We start from the raw sequence: 27895 nt of genomic DNA, 5'->3' as shown, positions 1-27895 counted from the left end.
TTGACGTTGTAGTCAACACCGGCAACTCCTGCGGCGCACCTGAAGCCAAGCTGTATTGACTCCGTCTTTCCCTTGGACCCTTCAGCTGCGAAGAGAGGGGGGGTCTGCTGCATGGGCAACAGCAGACCCTCCATATTACCCTGCCCAGGCTCTGTAGCTTCAGCGTCATCGCATGATGTCGATTCAACACGGGAGGAGACAGATACCATGTCACTCCCGAGTCGGACTGCACAGCCATTCTCGGCGGTGCAGATAGACTCTTAAGAAGCTACACCATCGTCTCTCGAGACGGACGGCTGCCGACAACGACGACGACTCTCCCCTATGCCCTGGCTGGTTTGGCTCAGTGGATTGAGCGTCGGCCTGCGAGCTAAGTGTCGCTGGTTCGATCTTCCAGTCAGGGCACATCAGAGAAGGAAAACTCTGACTCCAAAAAACCTCCGCTGCCTTGCGGCATACCTCTTCAGGGGAAAGGCTAAGGGAGTAAACCCCGACAGAAAATCCGGAGCCGGAGTCCCTAAGGCGGTTTGACGTTGTAGTCAACACCGGCAACTCCTGCGGCGCACCTGAAGCCAAGCTGTATTGACTCCGTCTTTCCCTTGGACCCTTCAGCTGCGAAGAGAGGGGGGTTCTGCTGCATGGGCAACAGCAGACCCTCCATATCACCCTGCCCAGGCTCTGTAGCTTCAGCTTCACTGGAGAGGACACTCCAGCGTCATCGTAAGATGTCGATTCAACTCGGGAGGAGACAGATACCGTGTCACTCCCGAGTCGGACTGCACAACCATTCTCGGCGGTGCAGATAGACTCTTAAGAAGCTACACCATCGTCTCCCGAGATGGACGGCTGCCGATGACTCTCCCTAGAACATCCTACATGTACGTGGACCTCTGCCTTCCTTTCCAGAGTCTGCTGCTTTCAAAAATGTCATCATTCATAAATAGGATTTGAAATTTTATATGATTTAGTGGTCCTTGCGCAGCACTGTTAGCATTTTCTTCCTCCCCACCAGACTGCTATGAGTTCTCTGCCATCAGAAACCAGGTTTGGTGCACACTTGCACCCCCAGCTACTTGCCTAAACCCTGGAACCTAGTACTCTACGAACACTTGTTGAATAAATCGCTTGTGCCAATCCAACCAGTCACTCACTCTCATCTGGTTGCTCCCATCCCAACAGCTATTAGAATTAGAGGTGAAGAAAGTGACCTCATTGCCAAATGAACAATGATCCACCCTACGACCCAGATCTCAGTAACACACAATTTAGCCAAACCCATCAGCAACATTAGTATTAAGTATTCATCTCACTCTAGATGCACTTCATCACATAGAGACAAGTGTTTTTGGCTCCTACTCTTAAACAGCATTGATTCTCAAATGCTGGGACTCCTCCCAAGGCAACAATGGCACCTGCACCAGGTGTTTGATGGGAGCACAAAAATGCTAAGGAAACTGGAGGGTTCAAAGTAGAATTATCTTTCTAGAAGCAAAGACGGCATGTTTATAGGTTGATGAGAATGATGAAGGAGGAATTGAAAATCAGTGATGCTCCCAGAGAGGAAATAACCATCAATCTGAATTGTGGGTTTTGGATGGCAGCACACAAGCTGTATCCAGGAACCAGGACAGAAAGCTGGCGGCATGAGGACAGGCACCTTGGTCAGAAGACATGATAGAGAGAAGCAAGGACATGTTCTCTCCTGTGACGGCATCTATCTTCTCAATAAAATGGGGAACCGAGGCCTTTGGCAGAGAAGGAGAAGGGGAAAAAAGTGCTGGAGGTTTGAAGAGGGAGGAGACGTGAAATTAGTGCATGCATCTTAAGGAAAATGATGCACAATCAAATCTCTTACTAATCCTTCACTCTCAGTTGAAAGTGAGCATTTCATTTAGTATCATAAATGAACAGAAGACGCAATCTAGCCGATGACAGTGCTACTACATCAAACATTTATATTTTGTTGGATAATATTTACAATCTAATAGCCCAGAGATACATTCTGTGAAAATGGCTGATATTCCACTTCAGCTTCTACTTAGCCACATTATTGATTTTAATGCACAACCACTGGATCCAAAATAAGTATTCAGTGCATCCCTGAACAGAGCATACACAAGTGGCTGATGCCACCAAGTTCAAATTAGACTCAGTGAATTACAGAATGTTAGCCATGGAAGGGCCCTTGGAGATAGCCTAGTTCATCTTACAGATAAGGAAACCGAGTCCAGGGAACCCATATGGCAGCTCTGGATAACACAGCTGGTAAATAACAGGCAGAGAACAGAACTAAGAACTCCAGAATGTGCAGACCAATGTCTTCACCATCACTTTTCACCTGCACTGACTTTCAATTTCTTTCCTGCTAAAAAACCACCTTAATTGTCTTTGTACAACAACTGGTGTCACAGTGCCCAAAGCAGCCCTAAAGGCCCATATGATCCTCACCTATTAACACATGGCAATTAATTCCCTTTCTTGCCCACTTTGAGGTCTACAGAGGTCATTTAAACTTTGCCTCTATAAGACTGAAGGCAAAGGAAGCAAAATCCATTTCAAACACAAACCTAAACCCCATGTGAAGACACCCATGTACAGCTAAGAATACTGAATTTCAAAGACTTTGCAATAAAAGAGCTTACAATCCCTAAAGAGACGTTAAGCAGAAATCCCCTGAGCAACTCCTGAGAATAAAAATGTCAGGGGGCAGGGGAAAGAGGTTGTGGAATCACAGAATCCTTCCATTACCTGTCTGTGAGTGGAGTTATGACAAGCCTGTCAGTGCAACCTAGAAATTCATTCTGGTATATGAAAGCCACATCTGTGATGTGGATCATCATCTTGTCAGCATCTTCATTAAAATAAAATCTGCACTGTTTCAGCCATTCAAAGTCCGTGGGGCTCTTGATATGCATGTGACACTGAAATGCAAAACCTACAGGTTAAAACTGGGATGAGAACTATTTATTAAATGCACATATTAGCATTCCCAAATATGATAATGTGAAGTAAATGGAACTCAAAGACTACCCAACTAGTTAGGAGATGTCAACCCATTGTCATCCAATCTATTCCTCTATCGATCAACAAAAGACACTTTAGAAGACATGGGTATAGGAAAATTCAAGAGAAACCTCTCACTCTCATTAAGCTCTCCAATTTAAACAGCATGATATATTTTAATAATAAGATATTCATTTCTTAAATTTCACCCTTAAATGCCTGATACCACTGTTCTTACCATGAAATACAGAGTATGAAAAACACCTTTTGGCATTCAAAGACAGAACTAAATAATCTCACAAGAAAAAAGGCATCTGTTGTGATTATGACAAAATACATTGTTGGTTTTATTTAAGTCCATTAATTATTTTTCCTGGTATTTGCAGAGAGCCAAAATTTCTAAACCTAATGGCAGGTTTTTGCTCAGCAATACTTTTGTCTGAATTTTTTTAACCAAAATTTTAAGCCACTTTAATCTTTTCCTTGACAAATAAGAAATCTAAAATTACCCTAGCCCTCGTCTGTATGGCTCAGTTGGTTGGAGTGCCATCACATAACCGAGAGGATGCGAGTTTGATTCCCACTTGGGGCACACATCTAGGTTGCAGGTTTGCTCCCCAGTTTGAGTGCGTACAATCCCCGCTCTCGGTGAATATGGGAGGCAAGCAACCAATGTTTCTCTCTCACATTGATCTTTCTCTCTCTCTCTTTCTCTCTCTCTAAGAAGCAAGAAAAAAATGTCCTTAGGTAAGGATAAAAAAAAAATTAAAATTACCCTGAGCCCTTTATTTCTCAGAGAGGCAAAGAAGGTACTTAAATATTAAGAGGGAAGATTACCACACAACAGCTTGAATGTGCTGCCTTTATTCCCATTATATCAGAACCAATCTTTCATAATCTTCTTTACATAATGGGGTGAGACACGATCCAGAAAATTATTATGAAGGTAAGAGCTTCTTGCCTCTTATCTAATGTCCTATTTTATAGTAGAGGACAAATTTCTTTTCTTTCCACATTTCCTATTTTCAACAGCTACTAAACTCTTTTCCGCCCTTGTTCTCTCTCTCTCTTTTTTTATTGTTGTTCAATTACAGTTGTCTCAATTTTTCCCGTGTTGCTCACTGTTCTCTTTCAAAGGCAAAAATCTGCATGACATCTGAATGTCACAAACTACCTTACAAAAGACTATTTGTGGTCAATGAGATAAAATATAGCAAAACTTGTTAAAGATATGATTTATTAAAAGCCTTGCAGGAAGTACTAAGTGACTCCGCTAGCGAAATTACTTTTTAATTCTGTAGCAAGAAACTAGTAATCTTCAACTAATATCTAAAAGGTGCACAAGACAAATGAATGCTTTCAGGATGCTACATGACATTTTGGTATTTAAAATAATCACATAACAAATTTTAAAATAAAGTCTAATTGCCTCAATAACATCAGAGCAGGAATTATTGGAATATGACTGAAATTGCAGCTAAATACAAAAGAAAATCTGACAAACAAGTTCTCATCGTGAAAATGATCCTTTGCCTGAATTTAACCTTTTCACTGAATTCATTCAAACTAATTCCAGTGAGTAATCACAGAGAGTAACTAGTATGTGCTTTTCTGTATACAGCACAGCATTTACAAAGCATTTACCAGGTTGTCAAAGATATCCCTTTGGTGCACATGAATAGTGATCAAAGTCTCATATTTAATTCGTTCCATGGAACTCAGATCTTTGGTTGTCATGTCAATCAATGTATTCAGCAGCTCCAAGAAGGACTGATTGGTTTTCTGCATAATTTTTTTATCACACTTGGCATTCCTAAGGGCTTCTTCTGAATCCCGTGTCCATATCATCTGAATTCCTAATAATCCAACCTTAGAAAATAAAAGGGCTTCATGAGTGCATATGGCATAAGTATGTATTTAAATAGAAATTACAATGTAGTGAATAGTTGTGGTTATTATGCAAATATGTTATCCTTCACTATATCAACTAGATATGTTATATCGAGATTTAGGAAAACACTATTCATATTGTTTACCTGAAAATAATGTATCTACAAATTGTTTCTTACAGTTTTAAGTCATTGATTGCTGAATTCATATTTCTCCCTAGCTAGTTTTTAAGGTACTGACAGGGAAAGCATATGTCTTAAACCTGCTTTTCCCAAACTAACATAGGGTTTACAGGCAGTAGATACTTGCAAAATCTCCATTGATCACAATGACTAAGAAAATACTGTTTTCTGTAGTTTAATGCTGAAACAGAGTTCTCATTTTTCTGGCAAAGGATACACTCAATATATTTTTATCATTTTTTTGTACTAAAGAGATTCCATAAGAAAAACTTTTAAATTAAACAAAATATATCAAATATCTCTACAACACATTTATGTATGTATATCTGTGTGTGTGTGTGTGTGTGTGTGTGTGTATAACCAAATAATCTGTAGGTGAAATCTTTAAGCTTATCTATACTCAGAAAATCCTTACAAAAATCTTAATATTGGTCCAGAGCTAAATAGAAGTCAGCTGTGTAGTTTACAAGAGAGAATTTATGAGCTCCAAAATGACTATTCTGTAAAAAATACTTTCCAATTTCAATACACTGACCTGAGCAGGGAAGGAAGAAAGAAATTCAATCAGCTGGAAATCTGTCTCTTGAATATTTTCTGCTGCCTGGCGAATCACATGATGTAATGAGGAGTGAGATTCCTCCAAGAGAGAATTAAGCCAAACTTCCACATTGCCCTCTGCCATCACAGGTTTATCCAGTTCAATCGTCTCTCCCTCTCGAGAGGAAATTGACAGAATGCGATCATAGATCTATGTTAGAAATCAAAAAAATAGCTATATTCATATAAAGAATAAATTCCTCCATTGCCCTTGTGCCAATGTTATCCTTCTGACAGAGGCTAAGCTACAGATTATAACATAGAAGTCAAAGTATGATATAAAATCTATTTCAAAACAGTAAAAAATAAGTCATTCATGAAAGCCAGAAGGGAATACTAAATCAATTCTAAGTAGTCTATACTTCAGAGGGAAAAGCTTGTTTTCTAAAAGAAATATTCAATACAAACATGATCTCATCAAAAATCTCTAGTTTCCCTAAACGAAATGAAACTCTCTGAGAGCCTGTCATCCACACAAGTTTATCAAGTTGACGTTAGCAATGTCCTGGCCAATATGATCAATGCAAACACCTTACAAGGTAACTCCAGTTCTGCACTACACAGTGTGCTTCTTATGGGAGCTCTTGGTTGTTCACAATGTCTTCTAATTCAAACCCAGCTCCTAATCTGGTCATTTCACTGTACTTTCCTTGTAGTGTGGCATAATGACTATAGCATGGTATTTGGGGTTCTAAAATACATGTTCAAATGGTCCTCTGCCATTCACTGATCATGCAATCTTGGAGGACATGTCTCTGAGACTAAATCTCTTGCCTAAAATTAGTCATTAAAAATCATGCCTTCCCTACTTCCCTACCCACTCCTTTGCTTGTTCATGCCAATTTAAAAAATAATGTAAACTATAGAGTAACTGTGAATGTGTATTGTTGCTCTTCTTTTGTAAGTGAAATATTGTCCCCTTGATCTCAGATTTAGAACAGAATCCTGAATCTCAGATTTTGAACAGTATCAATGAAGCCAAAGAGTCTTCAATTTCAGGGTCTTTCACTTACATGGACACATTCCAAGGTTCTGATATAAATTGGTATTTATAATTTTATAAGATTTAGGACCCACAAAATGAGAGGATCTGCCACTAGTTGTACATACATTATGGCAGAATTAAAAAAAACCAATGCTACTTTAAGAAGTAATTGCTACAAACAGAGGCTAAAAATGAGAAAATTTAAATGATCTTCAATGTACAATGGGAGAGTGAGAAGTTTCACCAAGCACCATGTAGTTTTAGTGCTATAGCAGAAGGATTTGAACATCAAAAAGCACTTCCTGCATAATTCAATCCCCTCTTTCAACCTACACATCCTGTAGATCTACACAAACATTGATTTTTAAACCATTTACATGTCTTCCTTTCCTCTCCACCCACCCTCTTGGTCAAGGCTTTGTTGTAGTAACTCAGCCTCTTCCATTCTGACTTTGCAGTCACTTCCAACACTGGTCTCCGTGCTCCCTTCTATTCTACCACCTACACTGAGCCAGAGAATCTTTCTGAAACACAAATCAGGTCACTGCCCTGAATAAAAACCTCCATGTCTTCTGTCACATTCACAATGAAGTAGAATTCCACAGTGTGATGCACTTGGTTTTTTTGGAATCTGGTCCATGCCTCCTTCTCTCTTTGCTCATCACTTCCTATTGTGAGTTAAATTGTGTCCTCCCCCACCCCCACCCCCCCCAAAAACACCTATATGTTGAAACCCTAAGCCGCAGAGCCTGTGACTGGGATCTTCATTGGAAATAGAGTCTTCATACACATAATCAAATTAAGATGCATAACAGTGGACCCTACCTAATCCAATGACTGGTGTCCTTAGAAAGAATTATGCTTAGTGAAATAAGCCAGGCAAAGAAAGCAAAATACCATATGATATCACCTAATACAGGAAACTAAAGAGCAACACAAACAAACGAACTAAATAGGCAAAGACTAGAATAGTAGTCAGTAGGGGGGAGGGGGGCGGGAGAGAAGGGGGATAAGTAAGGGAAGGGTCTAGTCAAGGAACGTGTATGAGTGACTCATGGACATGGACAACGGGGAGGGATATGATTGTGGGAGAAGGGATGGGCTGGGTAGGGGGAGCAATGGGGGAAAAATGGGACAACTGTAATTGAAAAACCAAAAAATAAAATTAAAAAAAAAAAAGAAAGAAAAAATTTAGGCATGAACACACAGGAACAATGCCATATGAGGACAAAGGCAGAGACTGAAGTAATGTGTCTACAAACCAAGGGACACCAAAGGTTTCTGACAACCACCAGAAACTAGGAGAGAGGCACGGAGCAGATTCTCCCTCAAAGCCTCCAGTAGGAACCAACTCTGCCAACAGCTTAGTTTGGAATTCTAGCCTCCAGAACTGAGAGGGAATAAACTACCATTGTTTCAATCGAGGAAAACCTTGGGAAACTAATACACTCTCTCGCAGACACAGACTCCTGCCCTCACCTCCACGTACCATTCCTATGACCGGACCATGCGTCCCTTCTCCACCTCCCTGGTTATGTTTCACTTACCTTCAAAATATCAGTTCAGATACCATATTCTCCTGCAGGAAGCCTTCTCTCACATCCCTTACAGGTTAGGACTCCCTGCCAAGCATTTCCATGATTCTTGTGCATAATAATAGCACAGCAAGTCAAAAATTACCAACAGTTCATCAAATGTCCCTTGAATGTTGTACTGCATAAAAATGACTCCAGTACTATTTACGATATATTTTTTCTTGGAACCCCTGGTCCAGCATCATGCCTGGCACAGAGCAAGGGGCTTGAACTTAAAGGACTGGCTTTGAATTGCTTACAATGGCCTCTCTCTACCACCGCACTAACTGCACACTACAGACTCCACCAGATCCTGAATTCCCAGAGATCTGTAGACTCCCATTGTCTAGCATGACATCTGGTACATGGTAGTTGCTCAGCAAGCGCAGACCACATGCTAGGATGATAACTGAATTATAGTAAGGGTTTGCATGAAGCATCCGAGGAGAACTGAACACATTATCAAACTGGTAATGTCACTTTCCTGGGGAATCTTGGGTGAAGGAATCAATTAGACAATATCCCCAGCACCTGTACAAATACGGGCTACCTCAGATTGAATGATCTCTCTTGGGACTCATACAATTCTATGATTCTAGAAACTCGTTGGGAGTGTTTAAAAAAAACACAAGGTTTAAATCAAGCATGATGAAATACACGGAAGACCACCATGCCAAAAACTTCTGAAGCCTGATTAAAAGAATCAAATCACAGTGGCGATTCTGTTTGGTCAAGGCACTATGTTATGAGCAAATGGTCTCTTCGTTTTATTAAATTTCTAAACAGTTAACTTGGCATATAAAACCATGAAAGCTACATACAGTGCAGTCTTCATCATAGTTAAAACTACTTGTTATTCAAATCTACACTCAGGATTTTTTTTAAATGACATAGTTCTGAAGGTAAATTGGACCCAAAAGTTTGTTTTTAGTGACTGGCTGAGACCAAAGAAGTAACACTTTGTAAAAATAATATTGGAGAACTATTTAATAAAGACAGCAGAGATCCTAAGATACAGTCATTGCTGGCCAGTAATTAGAATTAGGCGAACCTTTTCGTGGAACTTGACGGTTTTAATGTTGTCAAACACATTCAGCAAATGGGCCTGTATGGTGTGCGGGTCTGAGGCCTGTCCCAGAATCTCCAGAAGGGCCGGGTCTGAGACAAAGAAGAACCGAGGAAAGCAGAGTCGTTTTTTCTCCAAGTATCTAAGTGGGAAGGGAAAAGATAAATGTCAAACACACAAAGCAGGACTCTCTAGAAATAAATTAATCTAGAGGGGAAAAAGAGGGAAAATTTTTGAGACAGTCTGATCTTCCAGCATACTGTTCAATGTTTTTGTTTTCCTTCATTACTGATTTTGCCAGGTAGCATTCCATATTCTAATGGGGGAACAATATTTTGGCCAGAATCGCAGGAAGAATTTGTTCATTTTTCACAAGTGTAATGTATGCATTTGACTTAATCTAAAAAAGCTTGTGCTTTCCTGTAGAAAATAGGAAAAATGCACACAAGATGTTTTTTGTTATATTTTATTGGGAATCGCAGTGCTGTCAGAAAAAGGGTGCGTCTCATTCATCCAATGACTCCATCCACGAAGCAGAAGCAAAATCCAGCTGCAAATGAGCTCAGTGAGAGGCCTGGGCTGTGCTCTCCACCGCCAGGAGCTCCTGAGACCCGGTCAGTGTTCCTATCGTTACCTGCTTTCAACTGCACTTTTGTTTCTATATTTGCTTTATTTTATGGTGATTCCTTATGTTATGGACATTTTTTCTGTTATTCTCATACCTATACTTCTGGGATCTTCATTTTCTAGCACATTTTGATATAATTAATACAGTTTTAATTGAAGTTTCTTTTTGAAATCCTAACAGACTTTTTAAACTTGGTCTTTCATACTTCTGTTCTTTCCTTCGCATTCAATATTATTTATTTGTCTTATTTTTCTTTGTACTATTTGTTTCCTGTATAAAATTATGAGGGAATTTTGTTTATTTCATGGCAGCAGAATTCTCTTCTTCGCATTTTTACTGAAAGACTGCCTGGATCAGAAGCGGGAGCCAGGTAGCGACTCAAGAGGGCATAAATGGGGAACTCTAGAGAGCCCATATTCAGTCAACTGCTGGGCTCTGTCCCGTGGGGTATCCAGGATGAGGGCCAGAGCTCAATTTCTCAACATGAAAGAGAGGGATTTTTCAGACTCTGAAAGAGGCAAACCAGGGAAGGAGATCTAAGGAGAGGCTGGCGGTAAGTGAGGAACTCAGGAAGGGAATGGGCAGGTCCTAGTGATGGCTGTGGGTGAGCCTCGCTGTGTGTGGGTTGTAATCTACCTCTTCGACTCTCACAGAATGTTTAGTAAAATATACATTACAAGATACTGTTGGGGAAATTTAGATTTATTCACTTTGAGTACGAAAATGCACAAAGCCTGGCCTCAAAGAGAGGGAAGGATCAACGCACAGGCTCCACAATGAGTCTCTTCTTATATTATCTCCTCATTTTCTTAAAATCTTACTTTAATGCTTACAATGTTTTATTTTGTTTGCACTAGCTCTTTACATTCCTTACTTTAAATAGGCTAAATTTATCATTTAAAATACCCTAATCCTTCTTATTTTTATAACTTTGACTTTTATCCTTAATAACTTACTTGCCAATTCCTAACTATCACTTGCCCTCCTCACAGTAACTTGTCTGATTCTGCTCAGGAACCAGGTAGTGTTTTCTATCCGTTTAGACCAAGATGGAGGAGGCAAGTGGAATGTGACAACCAGACCTCTGTGTCAAAGTAGAGGAGACAACTTATTCCTGATCTGTGAAGACCCTTCCATCCATGCAGACCCTCATCAGCATTAGCGGGAGGGTCTCGTTATGTGTAAACATTAGTACTCAAGTGTTTATACTGAGCTTACATATTTTGGCTTATAACCTCTTCTTGGTAGCAGATGCAAAAGCCAAGGGGAGCTCAGTAAAAATTGTGAGTAATTTTAGAGTAAACTTTTTCTCTGAAGAGTTATGAAATAATAACATATTATCAAGTGACATAGTAGAATATGTCCATAATAGAAAGAAAGAATGGAGTAGAAAAAGGGAAATTTGTGTGTGTGTATCCTCTTGGTTCTGCTTCCTTAGAGAACCCTGAACAACACAATAATCAATAGTTTACCCAAAATTTCTCCATACACACTGACTATTCTAAGGAGGTTAACAGTTTGGAAGGGGTGATGTTTAAAAGCATGTGTATTTCAGTTATAAAATAAGTCCTGGAAATGAAATGCACAGCATGGTAACTATAGTTAATAATATATATTGCATATTTGAAAGCTGCTGAAAGTAGATTTTAACAGTTCTCATCACAAGAAAAAATTGTAACTATGGATGGTGATGAATGTTAACTAGACTTCTGGTGATCATTTTGCAATATGTAAAGACATCTAATCTTTATGTTGTACACCTGAAACTAATATAATGTTTTATGTCAATTATAAATCAATAAAAAGTAAAAACATAAATAAAAGCATGTGTAGATAAAAGTTTTTACAATATTATTATTTAACATATTTCTACTTCCATAGTTTTATTTTGGCTCACCTAAGGGAAAAAAAGAAAAGTATTTATTCATCTTGCAATTCACTCAGCCTCCACATTACATGAATGTTGTGCATACTGACCTTGTTTTTGTATAATCTTGACTATTTGTGCAAACTACAAACTGTTCAAATTGTTCTTGGTTCAGTGTAATAAAATACATCAGTTCTTCAGATATTTATACAAGAAGGATATCAGAAAAATAGGTGTATTGATTTTGAAAAGCAAGGACTGTACAAGAATGTTTGCAAGATCTGGTCCCAGTAATGAAAGATGTCTTAAGTCCTATAATTCCAACATCAGGACAAATCTAGTAAATGCTTGGAGGACCTATAAGGCTCCAAACTGTCAGTTTTATCTGTGCAACGCTAGACCGGAATTAGTTCTCAGCAAAAGATAACTGACTCAGCTAATTCTGTCTAATCTCTAGGATGCTAAGAGAGCCTTCAAAAAGCAGTGAACTTACCCAGTGAGGGATTTCTGGCATATTTCCAACTGGTCCAGCAAGTGTGGTAATAGCTGCCCCATGGTTTCATCTCCGACACAACACTGAACCACGTTTGGCATTTCATGTGCCCGATTCATGATCTTCACCCAAGACTTATCGATATTGGAAAAGCGCTTGGCTTCCTATGAGAACGAGGTGACAAAGAACACTCCGTGATCTCAAGAACAGCGCATCTCACGTACCTCCCGCTAAGGCCACACTTCTGACCAGTCTGGATACCCCAGCTTTACACGCCTGAAATGGCACACGGGTTCCAGTTCAATTCTCCTCGGGCCTTTTGCACCTACCACCCCCTTTCTTGAATAAGAATCTTTAGCTCACCCCTGATACCCCATCATGTTAACTAAAAACAGGGAACAGATACAAAGTAATAATACAACATAAGACAATCTGGAAGGTAAGGGCACTTCAAATTGTTTCCACCAGATATCTCTAAATGAAGTAAATGTTACATTTTTTCACATTTCCTCCACTGAGCATTGAATTGCTTGTGTATTTAGAACATAAAATAATCATTTAAAAATAAGACTCAAAATTAATTTTAGTATAATGATAATATTGCAAAATTTCTGAAAATAGTTTTCAGGAAAAAATTCAAAATGCAATCTTTTTAAAGAGCAGGAATAATTTTTACTTTCATCATTAAAACTTTATTTTTTTCAATGAGCATGTATTATCAGATAGGAGAACAAGAAACCCCACCTGGCTCCTTTAATATTGTATATGCATGTTTCCCTTATTAAGTCCAATTTGAGATTCTTCTCTACCCATCAAGAAAACACAACCAAATATGAAAGCAAAAATAAATAAATAAATAAATACTTAAAATTTTAGTGTATGGATGGAGTCACAGATAGCCAAAAAAATAAATCAGCTCACAGATCTGTCCTCTATAATTAAACCGAAAAGGAAACAAAGAGAAAGCTAGAACACCCTAAGTAAAGAGAACACTCACCATAATCAAGCCCTTAAAACTCAAATGTATTGTTAAAAAGTTATAATTTTGCTAACAACTTAAGGTAATTGAATAAGAATCCTGGAGATGGGATGTTTTTTAAATTTTAATATCTCAAAATACACCCTATATCTACCTAGTGAGATGATTATAATTTGATGGGAAAAACATACTCAACGCTTGAGAAGAGGGCCTTTCTGTTTGGGAGCTTTTTTCCTACAGATTTCCACCCCTCAATTTTACAGTTCAGATATAATTGGGTGTATTGTATAGTGTGAGTTATTTTAAACTGTCAGTAGTAGAACAAATTACCCTACCATTGTCAAGATAGCTACTCCATAATTCTACACTGTTCCAAATTCTACCTTCAAATTATCTGAAAAAATAGATCAATTATGCAGGGATTCATTCTTTTTTTTTTTTTTTTAGCCCTCCATTTCCTATAAAACCTCACAGCTTTGTAGCCTTCTTTGATTTTCACGCCCCTTCTTTTCCGTAATTACTCTCTCTCTCTCTCTTTGAAAAACAGTTCAATAGCAACTACAAAAAAATTGGGGCGGGGGTGGCTCAACAGAAGTTGCACTACATTTTTTAAAGAATTATTAGTTATTAGTTCTCTAAGTTAAACACAAGATGAAATCATTTTTAAAAATTCTAAAACCTTAGGAAGCTGCTTGGCAATATCTCCTCCCACAAAGACGGCTTCTAAGTAAATCCACAAGTTTTGCACCATCATCCAGTTTTCGATGATATCTGTTGAGTTGGAAAGTAACTGCACCCATTTCTGAATCTGGGCTTTGAACGGCATATTGTACCTAAAATAGGAAATATGTTCAGCATTTAGGGGTTTTGGATGCTCTAATTTTATTTTTGTTGTTGTTTTCAAATTAAAAAGCGTTTTATATATCCTAATTTTTACCAACTTCTTTACAAATTTGATTTTGTTGCTGGCTTGTAAAATGATGCTACCAAGTGATTAAGTCACCACCATTTCTTGGACATTGTCAGACTAACATTTTCCCTTTTGATCCACAGCATAGAGAGGTGGGGGACGTGTCCCCTAAGGAGCAGAGCAGGCATGAGACTTCACTCTACCCAGCTGCCACAGTAATACAGCCAACAGAGTAGTGTTCTCACTACTGAGCTTCTATGTCTTTTCCATGGTGTCCCTGGTTTTTCATATAATATGGGGGAATCACACAACCATTCGTGGGAGCCAAACAACTAATCAACTTTCAAATATGATGATATTTGGAATCTCTCCTGAACCTCCTCTCTTCTGTGTCTCTTTCCAACTTCCCATCTACTCACTTCCAACACACATATGTGTGTCTATGTACGTGTATGAGGGCTTATGTATGTATAATGCATACCCTGACAGCCACATTTCTGCCTCTTCCACGGTTCATCTATCTTCCCTTTTCTCCTCTTGAGGCAGAAACTGGCAGTGTCTCCCAATGTCTTGTTCTCCTTCTCCTTTAGGTATTGAATCCAGTTTCTGGATATATAACTGCCCAATTAAAATATTGAATTTCCCAGCCTCCTTTGCAGCAATGTGCAGACCCAAGACTAAGTTCTACATCAACAGTTCTCAACCTTAACATTGAGAATCATCTGGCAAACATTAAAACTCTCAATGACTGCCTCAGTACCATCCCTCCAAAACTCCGATTCAATGAGTATGGAGTGAGGCCCAGCAGGTGGATTTTTTTAATTCCTTAGGTGTGTCTAGTGTGTAGCTAAGGCTGAGACTCATGCTTTTAGATGAAAAGTAAGTATCAGCATTGGATGTACAGGCTACTATGGAGAAGAAGGGCCACACCTGAAGAAGACAGAAGAGTGGGCCAGACAAAACTTGGGTCCCTAATGATACGGTAGAGCCCCTACTCCAACTTCAGCCATCAACCTGAGAGCTTCTTTTCCTTAAGAGAAGAAAACTTCAGTCTTGATTAAGTGACATTGTCTTGTTTAAGTGATATTGTATATGGTGCTTCTGTTATTTGCAGACGAACTTCATCTGAAATGATTACACTGCCTATACTGCCTCATTATTTTTCCTGTTATTTTTTCTCTCCCTTTATTGATCTTCCCAGTCCAATAGTACATGGACTTGAAGTTTTATCAAATATTAGTTACATTAGTGAATAGCTAAGTGTAGCTGGTTCGATCTTCCAGTCAGGGTACATCAGAGAAGGAAAACTCTGACTCCAAAAAACCTCCGCTGCCTTGCGGCATACCTCTTCAGGGGAAAGGCTAAGTGAGTAAACCCCGACAGAAAATCCGGAGCCGGAGTCCCTAAGGCGGTTTGACGTTGTAGTCAACACCGGCAACTCCTGCGGCGCACCTGAAGCCAAGCTGTATTGACTCCGTCTTTCCCTTGGACCCTTCAGCTGCGAAGAGAGGGGGGGTCTGCTGCATGGGCAACAGCAGACCCTCCATATTACCCTGCCCAGGCTCTGTAGCTTCAGCGTCATCACAAGATGTCGATTCAACACGGGAGGAGACAGATACCATGTCACTCCCGAGTCGGACTGCACAGCCATTCTCGGCGGTGCAGATAGACTCTTAAGAAGCTACACCATCGTCTCTCGAGACGGACGGCTGCCGACGACGACGACGAGTGAATAGAATTATAATTTCCATATGCTTACTTGTAAACACATTGTTTTAATATCCCACACATCTTTATGAGTTTTTTGTTTATGCTTTTCACTAGAATGTAGTTCCATGGCAACAGAGATCTTTGTTTATTAGTTCTTCTTCATAGCACCATAAAGAGCACTTGGCACATAGCAGTTGTTTAATAAACTTTTGTTGAATATGTGCTCCTCACACAACTCTGTGGATTTGATGCCATCAGTAAGCAAAGTTCCCCACCCCTAACACAAATAGTTTTCACTAGTTCATATGAGTGCCTTTTCTGCCTCCCTAGGGTATATCATCTTCCATCTGTCCTTCATTATGATTGGGTATGAATAATAACCAAATCTGTTAAATCTCACCAAATCCCAAGTAGTTCAGACTCAATGATTTAAATATAAATCTCTAAAACCTAATTTTATATTCTAATGTACTCATTTTAAACACTTAGATGTACCCAGTAAATGCAAAGAATAAGAATTTGTAAGTAGTTATTACTTGCTACATTAAAATTGTGCACATATATACAGAGAAAAGAATGGCATTGTAAAGACAGAATAACAATAAATTTGTATCTCATTGATATCACATTCTACATGACTACTATATATTAAAGAAGATCCTAGAGAACAACATTATTTCAGAAAGGGCAAAGGGTATCAATGTACCAAGGAAATACAAGTCCATGACTCTATGGCCAAAGTGTGACAGTTTTGTTGTTACTATAGAACAGAGTGTTAGACTGGTATCAGCCTGCACTGTTTTACTTTTCTTTATGAACTAAATTTACTCCCTATCTTGATCATTAAAGTATGTACACTTCTAGTCCGTAAACTTGTTGGCCAAAAGCTTTTCCAGGTAGAACAATTATTTTGAAATCCAGAATAATTTTCCCTCTGGACTCTACAGCCTGCTGAGCTGTCGGTGGTGCAGTGAGCTTGTCAGTAGCAAAGCTGAAATATTCTACAATATCCAATTGGCTAATTGCATGGTTGCATTATTTTGTCCAATGGATGGTCTCAGACACACTCCACAAATACAGGATAATGAAATAAAAACAGTATTACACACGCTGTGTCAAAGGCTCAAATAAAAATCAGTGCTGTTAATATTGACTAAATTCTATGAGGGGTGCTGTTGGGGTTTTTTGCATGTTAATTTCCCTTGAAATGCTTGGTCTTATGGCTCAAAGATCTCAGAAAAAAAAGGTGAAATTTTTTTTCAACCTGTTGCTCAATAGGGAGCCCAGCATCATCAAGCTGTCCTCCATGTTGGCGATGATTTCTGAGGTACTGTCTCCACGCAGGAGGAGTTCTCCCCGAGTTTTAAAGCTGCCAAATGTGAATGCTCTGTTGTCCCATTCATTAATCACTTGCTTCAGCTTTTGCTCGATGTCTCTCTCTTTCACGGCACCGATGCAGATGTCCTATTAAAATTGCAAGCTCTCATTTTATCACATGAAAGTCGTACAGCCTTCTCCAATGGTCTAGGTTCAACAAAGGTCCTATCTTCCCTCTGCTTCATGTGTTTCTGTAAATATTCACACCCCCAGAACTAAACTGCAATATAACGAACGGTATTTGTGTATGCCCTTACAGGTTTAGGTATGGAAATGGAGGTTGAGATAATACTAAATAACAGATCCATAATTTTTATAATTTCCCACCAAAGTATTCCAGAAAGAAAGTTACCAAAAAAGGTGCAACAATGTAATGTTATTCAACTATGAGAGAAAAGGAAGTCCTGCCATTTGCAACAATATGGTTGAGCCTTGAAGACATTAGATTCGAACACAGAGAAAGACAAATACAATAGAATATCTTTTACATGTGGAATTTAAAAAAACAAACTAAAAAAAATTGTGAATTGGTGGTTGCTAGGAACTGGGAAATGGGGGGATGGGAGATATTTAATGGTACGAACTTGCAACTAGTAAATGAGTAAGTTCTGGAGATGTAATGCACAGACAGCATTGTGATTATAGACAAGAAAACTGTATTATAAACATTCAACTTGCTAAGAGACTAGATCTAAACTGTCCTCACCAATAGGAGAAATAATTATGTCATAAAATGCTGCAACATAACTGCAATATAAATGTATCAAACCAATATATTGCACACCTTAACTTACACAAAGTGTTTTTTTTTTAATTCATTTATTGTTTTTCTCTTACAGTTGTCCCACTTTTCTCCCATTGCTCCCCACAAAGCTATATGTCAATATATCAAAAATTTTAAATGGGGGACCAAAAATATGCAGGAACCTTTTAAGTTCTAAACTTTAATCGGACTTAAAATGTAATGTGTCTCTGAATTAACTCAAATCAGTGCAGTATCAGAGGAAGGCATTAGCAGAAACCTGATTTCTTCCCAATTCTGATCACTTCCCCAGTCTCCCTCACAGACTTACCTTCTCTTGGACCATCAGTCAAGTCCTGCCCTTGCTCTCTCCTGATCTCATGCTCCACTCCCTCTCTAGCTGGGCTCATCTACACCCCTTTTATATCTCCAGGCAAGACCCACATCCAATTTGCCTACTAGATTTCTCTACTTAAATATGATATATAAGGGGACTCTAAACACAATTTGTGTAATACCAAACTCATGCCCAAAATCAAGTTCACAGCCTTTGTACCTTGTCACTCAACCTGATTCCCTTCTAGTATGCCCAATCTCAGTGATAAGACCCATCATCCATCTAGACCTCTCAGCAAATCTGAGGTTCATCCTTAGCCTCTCCCCCTTATTTATCATACCATATTCCCTTCATCACCAAATTCTACCCAGTTTTATGACTCCAAGATCCTTCCATCTTTCCTCCCCTCGCCATCTTCACTAACTACCCGCTTGTCCAACACACCATCATCTCCTCTAGGATATTATTATGACTTCCCAACTGCTTTTCTTATCATCTCCCTTGCCCTTCTCTAATCCTTTCTCCACACAGCTAACAGAGTGATCTTTGTAAAATGAAAATCTAACCATGGCATCCCCTGCTCAAAAGACACTTTTCAGATGACTTTTTATTCCTCCAAAGTCTAAAATCAACAACATGTTCTAGGCCCCCTGCACCTCCCCTTTCTCAGCCATCTTCTCTTTCCCTAACCCCAGACCTCAGCCACTCTGACCTCTATGGTTCCCCACAAACATCTCAGACCCTTCACACATGCTTTTCTCTCTGCCTAGCATTGTTTTGGTACTTTCCAAACCCCCTTGCGATTCCAAGTCCCTCATCCCTATACCCACATTCCCCTTACCCAGCCAGTCATGTGCATGCACCCTACCCTCTTCTACCTCTATCTCCCTTCCGCCACCTGCCAGACAGGTCAAGCCCCTTTATTGTTGGAACTCCATAGACCATCATACTTTTCCTTCGATGGTATTTACTGCAGCTGGAACTATATCCTTATTTGTATAAATACTTGATAAAACAAATTAATTAACAACCTATGAATGCAGGGATACATCCTCATGTCCCCAGTGCTTAGCACAGAACCTGTCACATAAACATTTGCTGAAGGAATTAATAGTTGGATGTCAGGAAAAAGGGAGTTTTAATTGTCCTGGTATGGTATACTGATGCAACATTCCATGATGTAGGAATACTAGCAAATAAATCCCAGGAGGCCTTCCCATCTCCCACCACAGCACGCTAGCAGCTGTACCTCTATTTCCTCTTTGTATTTCAGAAGTGGTGCCTCCATGATGTTTCTTAACTTAAAGGTTTCATTCCCCACATCCAGACTGTGCCCAGTGAGAGCGGCGATCCTTTCCCAGTGCCTCTCCATCATGGCCTTGTTGGCCATATGTTCCAGCAGCGGGCAGCACTCGCTGAAATCATCAATGGTCTTCTTCAGATCCAGAAAGGCCTGCCAGTCCTTCGAGGCCCGGGGCAGCTTCCGACATCTGTGAAGGGAAGGCAACAGGAAAGTTCATTTGAATCTGAGCCCAGAAGTCTCCAGTCCAAGACTGTCTTCCAGAATTTCTATCAAAATAGTCATTTTGAAAATCTATCACATTTTTAAGTCTCATGAGTCAGAGGATATCTGTTAATATACTTTTATAGTATAACAATTACTCCTCCCAACCAACTAGATAAAAGGGCATTATTTTAAAGGACAGAGGTACCTCTGGATTCAATTCAATTCCACAAACATGTCTTGAGACTGTCTACCAAGTACAAAACAGCAGAGAGTATCAGGCTGCCAATCAAAGAAAATACAACAAATGACCCTCCATTATCTTTGGGTTCTATATGAAACAAGACATAGAAAAACAATTGGGCTCTTGTTTTTATTCCAGAAAATCACTTAACATAAACTTTGAATGTTTGATAAGTATAATATAAATAGATATGCTGCACAAAAGCCCCAGACAAGATGCATCCAGGTTTAAAGGATGTGGCTGTCTCCCAGTGTACACACACAGGGTAATTAATAAATAGCATTTAACAAGGATGATGCTGAATGGACAACTGCAATGCAGGATAATGTGCTTTTGAAACATCTAGGTGAGAAGAAAACTTGACAGCCAATGAAATAAGAAAGCATTTGAGGTTTAATAGCTCTGAGCATGTTAAACATTTAAGTCCTTACCTGTTCTGGAACTCTAAAAGTTCATTGTTGATTTTTTCAATATTCACTTCTGACCACAGGATATCATGATAGCTATTTACAGTTTCTATAACGCTGTTGTACAGAGTGTATATTTTCTGGAGAAGATTTAGTTGCTTCTTTATTTCAAGAAGCTGAGGATACTGGGTAACTGGCAGACCAAAAAGCTCTTCTCCCCCAGTATAGGTGATGTATTTCCGGTAGATATTATCAAACTGATTCTAATAAAAACACAAGTGAAAAGTTATCAAAATAATTTACACGTGAACAAACATGCAAAGGAAAAAAAGACTGACAAATCAGGAAATCATCAATGCATGAACTCTCAACACATAATATGGACATCAGTGTGATGATTGTTGGGGTGGGGTATAAAGGGACTAAATGTTAATGGCAAAATATAATAAAAAGATTTTTTAAAGAAATATTAAATGAGTATAATTAATTGTACAGAAACCAACTGTAATTGCAACAATAGCAAATCGTATTTTTTAAATGTAAGCATATACCACATTCCACAATAGCCTTTCTTGTTAAGGAGGGAAAGTATGTGTTTAAAACACATTTAGGTTTTGGTTGTTTAGAAGGTCACAGAAACTAAAAAGATTACCTGAAACATGATAAGCCTATCACTGGCTTCCTGGGGTTTCAAGCCACTGGCCATTGGACCATTCTGAAACAAAAGTCAAAATAAATATAAAATAGAATAAAGTGTTTGCATACAAATTTAATGAGCTCAAAGTATTTGAACATCAAATTTAGTGTTCATGCATGTCATATATATGACAAGAACCAGTTTTTTATATTAAAAGGACTCAGGAAAATAACCCATTTGGAAATATTTTCAAGTCTAACTCCAAGTTAATGCCACAACTTCTATATGTCAATAAATTCTGAAAACTAAAAATATGTACTATTCATTTCCTAGGTGTCAAGGCAAAGGCTAATAGCCACTCTATAAGAAACACACAAAATGTCTGGTTTTGAACTAAAGCACTAATGTAAAAAAAAAAAAAAAAATCTCACAGATTTAACCATTCTAATATCTATTTGTAAAGTAAGTATAATCTTAACATTCCATTCAGGTTTCCCTACATCAGAACACCTCAAATATGTGAACTGCTGTCCTTCACCCATGAAGCTAGTGCATGCGTTAAATTCCCTGACATTATTAACTTTGTAGTTTGGCATGCTACTAGTTCACAGGAACAAATTTTACCCTATGCTCTACATATATCCCCTCTGTAGCAGACTATAATCGGCTATAAATGGGTCTCATTACACAACATATTCCCAGCAGAAAGTTCTGAACTAAAACTCATATATACGAGGTAAAATATGGACTCTTATCTGCCTTGGCCACTTTTGTGTCTTCAGCACCAAGGGCAGTGCCTGGGACCTGCGGGAGTGCTCTACCACGCTTATGGAACTAATGAATGCTGTGGGATGGAGGACCATTATAACTGTACATAAATAGTTTTTGTTTGCACAAATTTAAGAAGCTATCAGTCCAATGACACAATATAAATAGCACTTTTAAATTCCCAATTTCCTATTGAAATAATTCTGGATGAAATGTAAGAGAAGAGAACTGTGAAGGGAAATGCCTTTGCATTTATGAAGATAAAATTCCCACTCCTAAAAAATTTCATCAAATTTGACACAACCCTTAAACAGCAATTGCATTTTGCATCCAAACCCTTGTATTCCCAATTACTATGTTGGACACAAAAGTGGGACAGTAGAGAAAGCTGACAGGCAAAAACTGATTCATTTGATTCATTTGAAAACGGGTGTTGAAAGAGAACTCTGTGGGCAGCCAGGATTGCAAGAAAGATGAACCAGTGGGTCCTAGAGTAAATTAAGGCTGAACCATCACTGGAGGCAAAAATGCCAAACTGAAGCTGTCCTGCTTTGGGCACATCGTGGAAACGACAGTAATGCTAGGTAAAAGAGGAAGGCAGCAGGAAAACAGGAAGATCAAACAGGAGATGGATTGACAACATAAAAGAAGTCATAGGTGTGAGTCTACAGGAGCTGAGCAGAGCTGTTGAGGACAGAACGTTGTGGGCTCCACTCATTTGCTGGGTCTCCAGAGGTGAGAGCCGACTCAGGAACATTTAACACACACACATACAAACATACATACATTCTTCCCTGAAAATGCACATGGAAAAAGCTGGGGTCATACCAAATCATAGTCCAGATAGAACTGGTGACAGTCCTGGAGGAAGACTTCCACATTACTAATAAGTTCTTTCCTGAAATTGGGCTGCAGTGAGACTAATTCACTCTGGACTTCGCTGGCACGTGCTAGGAGTTTCTCCCACGCATAACGCAGGGTATCAACTTTATCCATCTCTTCCTTTGCTATCAGAAGCCCGTATTTGTTCAGCAGGGCATAGGATTCCTGCACAAAAAGAAGAAAATTTTAATAGCTTTCAGTCAGATGTGTAAACCTACACACTGTCATTCATTAAAGCATCAACATGGGAAAGATCAGCATGATCAGGACCTGCCCAGAGAGTTCTAGCGACTCTATTTGCAAACTGTAAAAGCTCAAGCGAGCAGCTGAGCCCGAACTTCATTTCTTCATCTGAAAGGGGAAATGGGAAAACTCCCTGGCTGCATCACAGGATTTTTGTGAATGTCAAAAACATAATTTTAAATGCATTTTGAAAACTATAAGTCATTATACAAATAAAAGGTATCTGTGTCATATTTCACTTGCTGGTAAGGGGGTCCAATAGTAAGACACAGAGGGTGTTCTTGAATCACAGCCTGGGCCAAATCATTGCCCTCAGAATGTAAAATCCTGGGTGGCCCTCTTGGCTAGAACATTAAAATGAGGCAAAGGTTCGTTTTCATGAGGAAAAAATTCCCTAAATATCCCTGGCCTCTTCTCCTACCATTACTCCTCACCATAGAGGTAGGATGGCTATCTCATTGTTGAACTGGGGAAAGACTGTGCTTTGGGAAAACATAACCCAGTGCCTCTCTCTTTTTCTTTCCTCTTTCTCCCTGGAGGCAAGCCTCTGATTGGCAGCCCCACCCAATAAAATGGAGCAGGGTTACAGAGGCCTGAAGCTTTCCAATGCTGCCTCTGGTAGATGGGTCCAGTTCTGGGATTTCATACTCACAAGCCCATGTGTGTATATAGGGTAGGGGTGGAGGGTATAACGGGAATGTGAGAGTTATACACTAAATCATGTCTTCCAAATAAGTCCTCCCCATAATAAAGATTGTATTTTGATCTTGACTACTTGACTATAATTTGGTCTTAACTCTCAGGTAGAGAAAACAGGGTTGTTAAGTTACTGGGCCTCCTCTTCACACCCCAGGGACTTTGCTGGTCCTACACAGAACAGGGACTCTTTGCCTTGATGTCTTCATTCCCAAGAAGAGCACAGTGGACCATGTGATTTCCCTGACCCACCACAGCAGAAGTTCAAATGTACAGTCATCTGCACCCTGTTCACAGTAATTTGAAATTTCTAAAAATTCAAAGATGGGTCCAGAAAATGTGAGACTAGGCTATGATTCTAAGCACCAGTGTGAGTCTTGACATGCAGGCTATGATGTGAGGAAAACACAATGTTTTTATCTCTGGAATTATTTTAATGCTACAATTATACATGTCATTTAAAAGAATAAATATAGTAACCCATTTCTGATAAAAGATTTTCATTTAGAAAAGATACTGCAATAATAAAGACAAATGTAATGTGCAACACTAATCAAGTTATATAACTTCATTGACAATCAGTTTCCTTGTGCGCAAAGTGGGGATTGCAGGAAGGATTAAACAAGTTAAAACAAGAATTAATGCATGAATGGACACCCCATCCACGTCCTGTTTACCAGCTGGTGTTCATATTCCCAACTACTGGGAGTGTTGGCTATAGGAATCACACTGCCTTCTTCCTAGAAATTTTTCCTCGGCCGAATAGGAGCCTTCTCATGGCAAGATTACGATCAATGACCAATGGACTTAGGGGGACAAAAGGTAGTCCCCTTGCCTCAAGGCGGCAAAAAATTGTGTGATACAATTCACGCTCCTCTATCCCATGGGGTCAGGCTGAAAACAGTCCACAGCTAAGATCACATCCTCACTTACCAACCCTAAACTTGACCTCATCCTTTTCTGTCTCCCTCACTCCCCTTCTCTGATGAACAGTTATCAATAAATCATTTGTACAGAAATCCTCATTTTGAGTTTTGCACCTAAGGGTCTAATAATGGTCCACAAAAGGCACCCTATAGGGTTAGATACCATCTTTACTGAAATTGGTGTTCTTAGGTTTAGCATTCAGTAACTCCAGTTCACACATGGTCTGTATTTCAGCTCACCTTATCCAACAGGAGATAATTCTATAATGAACAAGTAATTATCAGTTACCTCAATAGGTCCTACTTGAAAGTCAATGGAAATTTGCTGCTGCCTGATTTCCTTCAGTGCCGCCATAGCAATCCGAATATCATCTAGGTCTTTAATTGGACGATTCAGTTTCTTATTGAATTCTTCAACAAGTGTAAAAATGTTTTCCATCTCACTCCTATATTTTTTGTTACAGTGACGGCCAATGACAACCATCCAGGCCTTTGTTTCAGCAGTCAAGGTGACCTTCAAGTCAGCTGTAGAACCCAAGTGTCCACAGTTCAGTTTGAAAAACTTGAACCAATATAAGAAGACCCAGTGCAACTGTTCACCAACAATAAATATTCTGTATCTGATAGCCCTCTAACATATGAAAAATCAAACTGGAAAAAAGTTAGCTTTTCCTAATCATTATATGTTTATTTATTATATAAAACTTGTTTTCCAGCAATTAAAAACACATTTCAAAATGCTAAAAAATATATTTTTAAAGTACATATCAAAACCATTTGGGGCTTCCGGTCAAGATGGAGACGTAGAAAATATGCTGCATCTCCCTGCACAACTAAGAAGGAATACAACTACCTCAAAACTAGAAACAACCAGAAGTTCCAGAAAATAGAGATTCATGGAAATGCAATAAACAAAGATATAAAGAAGAAATACTCATCCAGACAGGTAGGAGGGGCGGAGCCGGGGCAGAGAGGATGCAGTGTGGTGACGGCAGCATCGGTGGCAGCAGCAGACTGGCAGAAAGTGCAGTCACAGCCAGGGAAAGTCAGGCTCCTTGCTTCTGACTGTGCAAACCAGTGGGGGCTGGGGCGGAGGAAGAAACTGCCAGACTCTCAGCAGAGTCTGCTTGCTTAAAGGGCCCCCACAGTCCTAGAACATCCACAGACCCACCCACTCTGGGAACAATGGCCAGGGCAACAGCTAGAGAGGCACCAGTCCCATATGAAAATGGGAGAAGTGCCTGGAAAAGAGGCGAGTGCTGAGCAAGCAACATTGTTCCCTCTCAAGGCCCCTTCCCCATATACAGTGCCACAAAATGGTGAAATGGGATGCCCTGTACTGACGAATACCTAAGGCTCCACCCCTTACAATATAATAGGTGCGACAGCTCTACCTAAGACACAGAGGCAAACAAACACAGGATCCTGTCACGTTGAGGAGACAGAAAAATATGGGCCAAATTGGGGAACGGATCAAGATTTCAGTGGGACGCCGTTGACCGGAGACAGCCAACTGACCTAGAGTCTGCACGATCCTTCCCCATGTGGGAAGGCCACCCTCCCCTCCACACCCCCACTCTTATTAGGGTTTTCTGGACCCAAGGGTAGGTAGGACGACGACCATGTCCAGCTTGAAGCAGCTAGAGGAGCTTGAGACCTTCGCCCATTGTCCTTTACAAGATTACAAAGGGTCCTAATATTTGAGAGGGGGGGGATAGTTAATTTTTAAGAACCAGGGGTATGGACTTGGGGGGGATTGATGGGGGAGGGGGGTGCTGGGTGGAGGGGAACAAGGGGGAGAAAATTGGAACTGTTGTAACAATATAATCAATAAAAAACATTAAAAAAAAAAGATTTCAGTGGGAGAACTAAGTGATGAGGAGATAGCCAACCTAACAAATGAGGAGATAGACAACCTAACAGATGCAGAGTTCAAAACACTGGTGATAAAGATGCTCGCAGACTTGACAGATATCCTTAAGTATGGCAAACACATAAGAGAAGAAGTGAAAACTATGCTAAATGAAACAAAGGAAAATCCACACAAAATCAATGGTGAAGGGGAGGAAATTGGGGTTCAAATCAATGATCTGGAACATATGGAAGAAAAAAACAGTCAACAAGTACAGACTGAAGAAACAAGAATTGAAAAAAATGAGAAGAGGCTTAGGAACTTCAGGGACAACTTTAAACGTGCAGGCATCTGAACCATAGGGGTGCCAGAAAGAGAAGAGGAAGAACAAAAATTGAAAACTTATGTGAGAAAATGATGAAGGAAAACTCTCCAAATTTGACGAAGAAAATAGACATACAAGTCCAGGAAGCACAGAGAGTCCCAAACAAGCTAGACCCAAAAAGGACCACACCAAGACACATCATCATTAAAATGCCAAAGGTTCAAGATAAAGAATCTTAAAAGCAGCAAGAGAAAAGCAGATAGCTACCAACAAAGGGGTGCCTATAAGACTTTCAGCTGATTTCTCAAAAGATACTTTGTAGGCAAGAAGGGACTGGCAAGAAGTATTCAAGGTGATGAAAAGCAAGAACTTACAACCAAGATTACTCTATCCAGCAAAGCTATCATTTAGAATGGAAATGCAGATAAAATGCTTGCCAGACAAGGTAAAGCTTAAGGAACTTATCATCATCAAACTATTATTATATGAAAAGTCAAAGGGACTTACTTAAGAAGAAGAAGATCAAAATTATGAACATTAAAATGAAAACAAACTCAGAACTATTAACAACTGAATCTAAAAAATAAAAACAAAATCCAACTAAGCAAACCAGAATAGGAACAGAATCATGGGTATGGGATCATTGGGAGGGTTATCAGCTGGGAGGGGGAAGGGAGAAATGGGGAAATGGTGCTGGGATTAAGAAGCATAATTGGTTGGTACAAAGTAGACACAGAGAAGTTAAGAATAATATAGGAAAGGGTGAAGCCAAAGACTTAAATGCACAACCATGGACATGAACTAATGGGGATTGCTGGAGGGAAGGGGGGTACTGGGCAGAGGGGAGCAAAGGGGGGAAAAATTGTGGTACTGTGACAACATAATCAATAAAATATACTTAAAAAGTCAGTAAATAAAGCAAATTATAAAGATTAAAAAAAACCATTGAAGGTAAGCCTGAAGTTCATTCTAGTTATTTATTAAAGAAAAGGTAAAATTTAATTCCAAGTATTACAGACCCCCTTTCTCTGAATTAACATTTATTTTCAAGGTTTAGCAGCAAAGTGTTCA

The 27895-nt window shown here is 39.4% G+C and overlaps 1 protein-coding gene across 1 annotated transcript in view; it reads right to left on the bottom strand.

Annotated features, from left to right (window-relative positions):
* Positions 1-27895, bottom strand: part of DNAH5 (dynein axonemal heavy chain 5) — a 214577-nt gene that overhangs the window by 122553 nt on the left and 64129 nt on the right. Inside the window, exons 26-37 of the mRNA XM_090279309.1 lie at positions 24937-25172; positions 22729-22947; positions 21148-21210; positions 20520-20758; positions 19590-19830; positions 17149-17348; positions 13944-14097; positions 12286-12449; positions 9283-9439; positions 5611-5823; positions 4648-4872; positions 2749-2921 (exon numbers count right to left, since the gene is read on the bottom strand). Coding sequence (XP_090135435.1) covers positions 2749-2921; positions 4648-4872; positions 5611-5823; positions 9283-9439; positions 12286-12449; positions 13944-14097; positions 17149-17348; positions 19590-19830; positions 20520-20758; positions 21148-21210; positions 22729-22947; positions 24937-25172 — 2284 coding nt within the window. The remainder of the gene's footprint in view (positions 1-2748; positions 2922-4647; positions 4873-5610; positions 5824-9282; positions 9440-12285; positions 12450-13943; positions 14098-17148; positions 17349-19589; positions 19831-20519; positions 20759-21147; positions 21211-22728; positions 22948-24936; positions 25173-27895) is intronic.

This window comes from Furipterus horrens, unplaced genomic scaffold (assembly GCF_987537825.1).
Source record: "Furipterus horrens unplaced genomic scaffold, mFurHor1.1.pri manual_scaffold_5, whole genome shotgun sequence".
Lineage (NCBI taxonomy): Eukaryota > Metazoa > Chordata > Mammalia > Chiroptera > Furipteridae > Furipterus > Furipterus horrens.
Note: the sequence above shows the minus strand (reverse complement) of the source record. Positions and strands in the feature narration are given on the sequence as shown.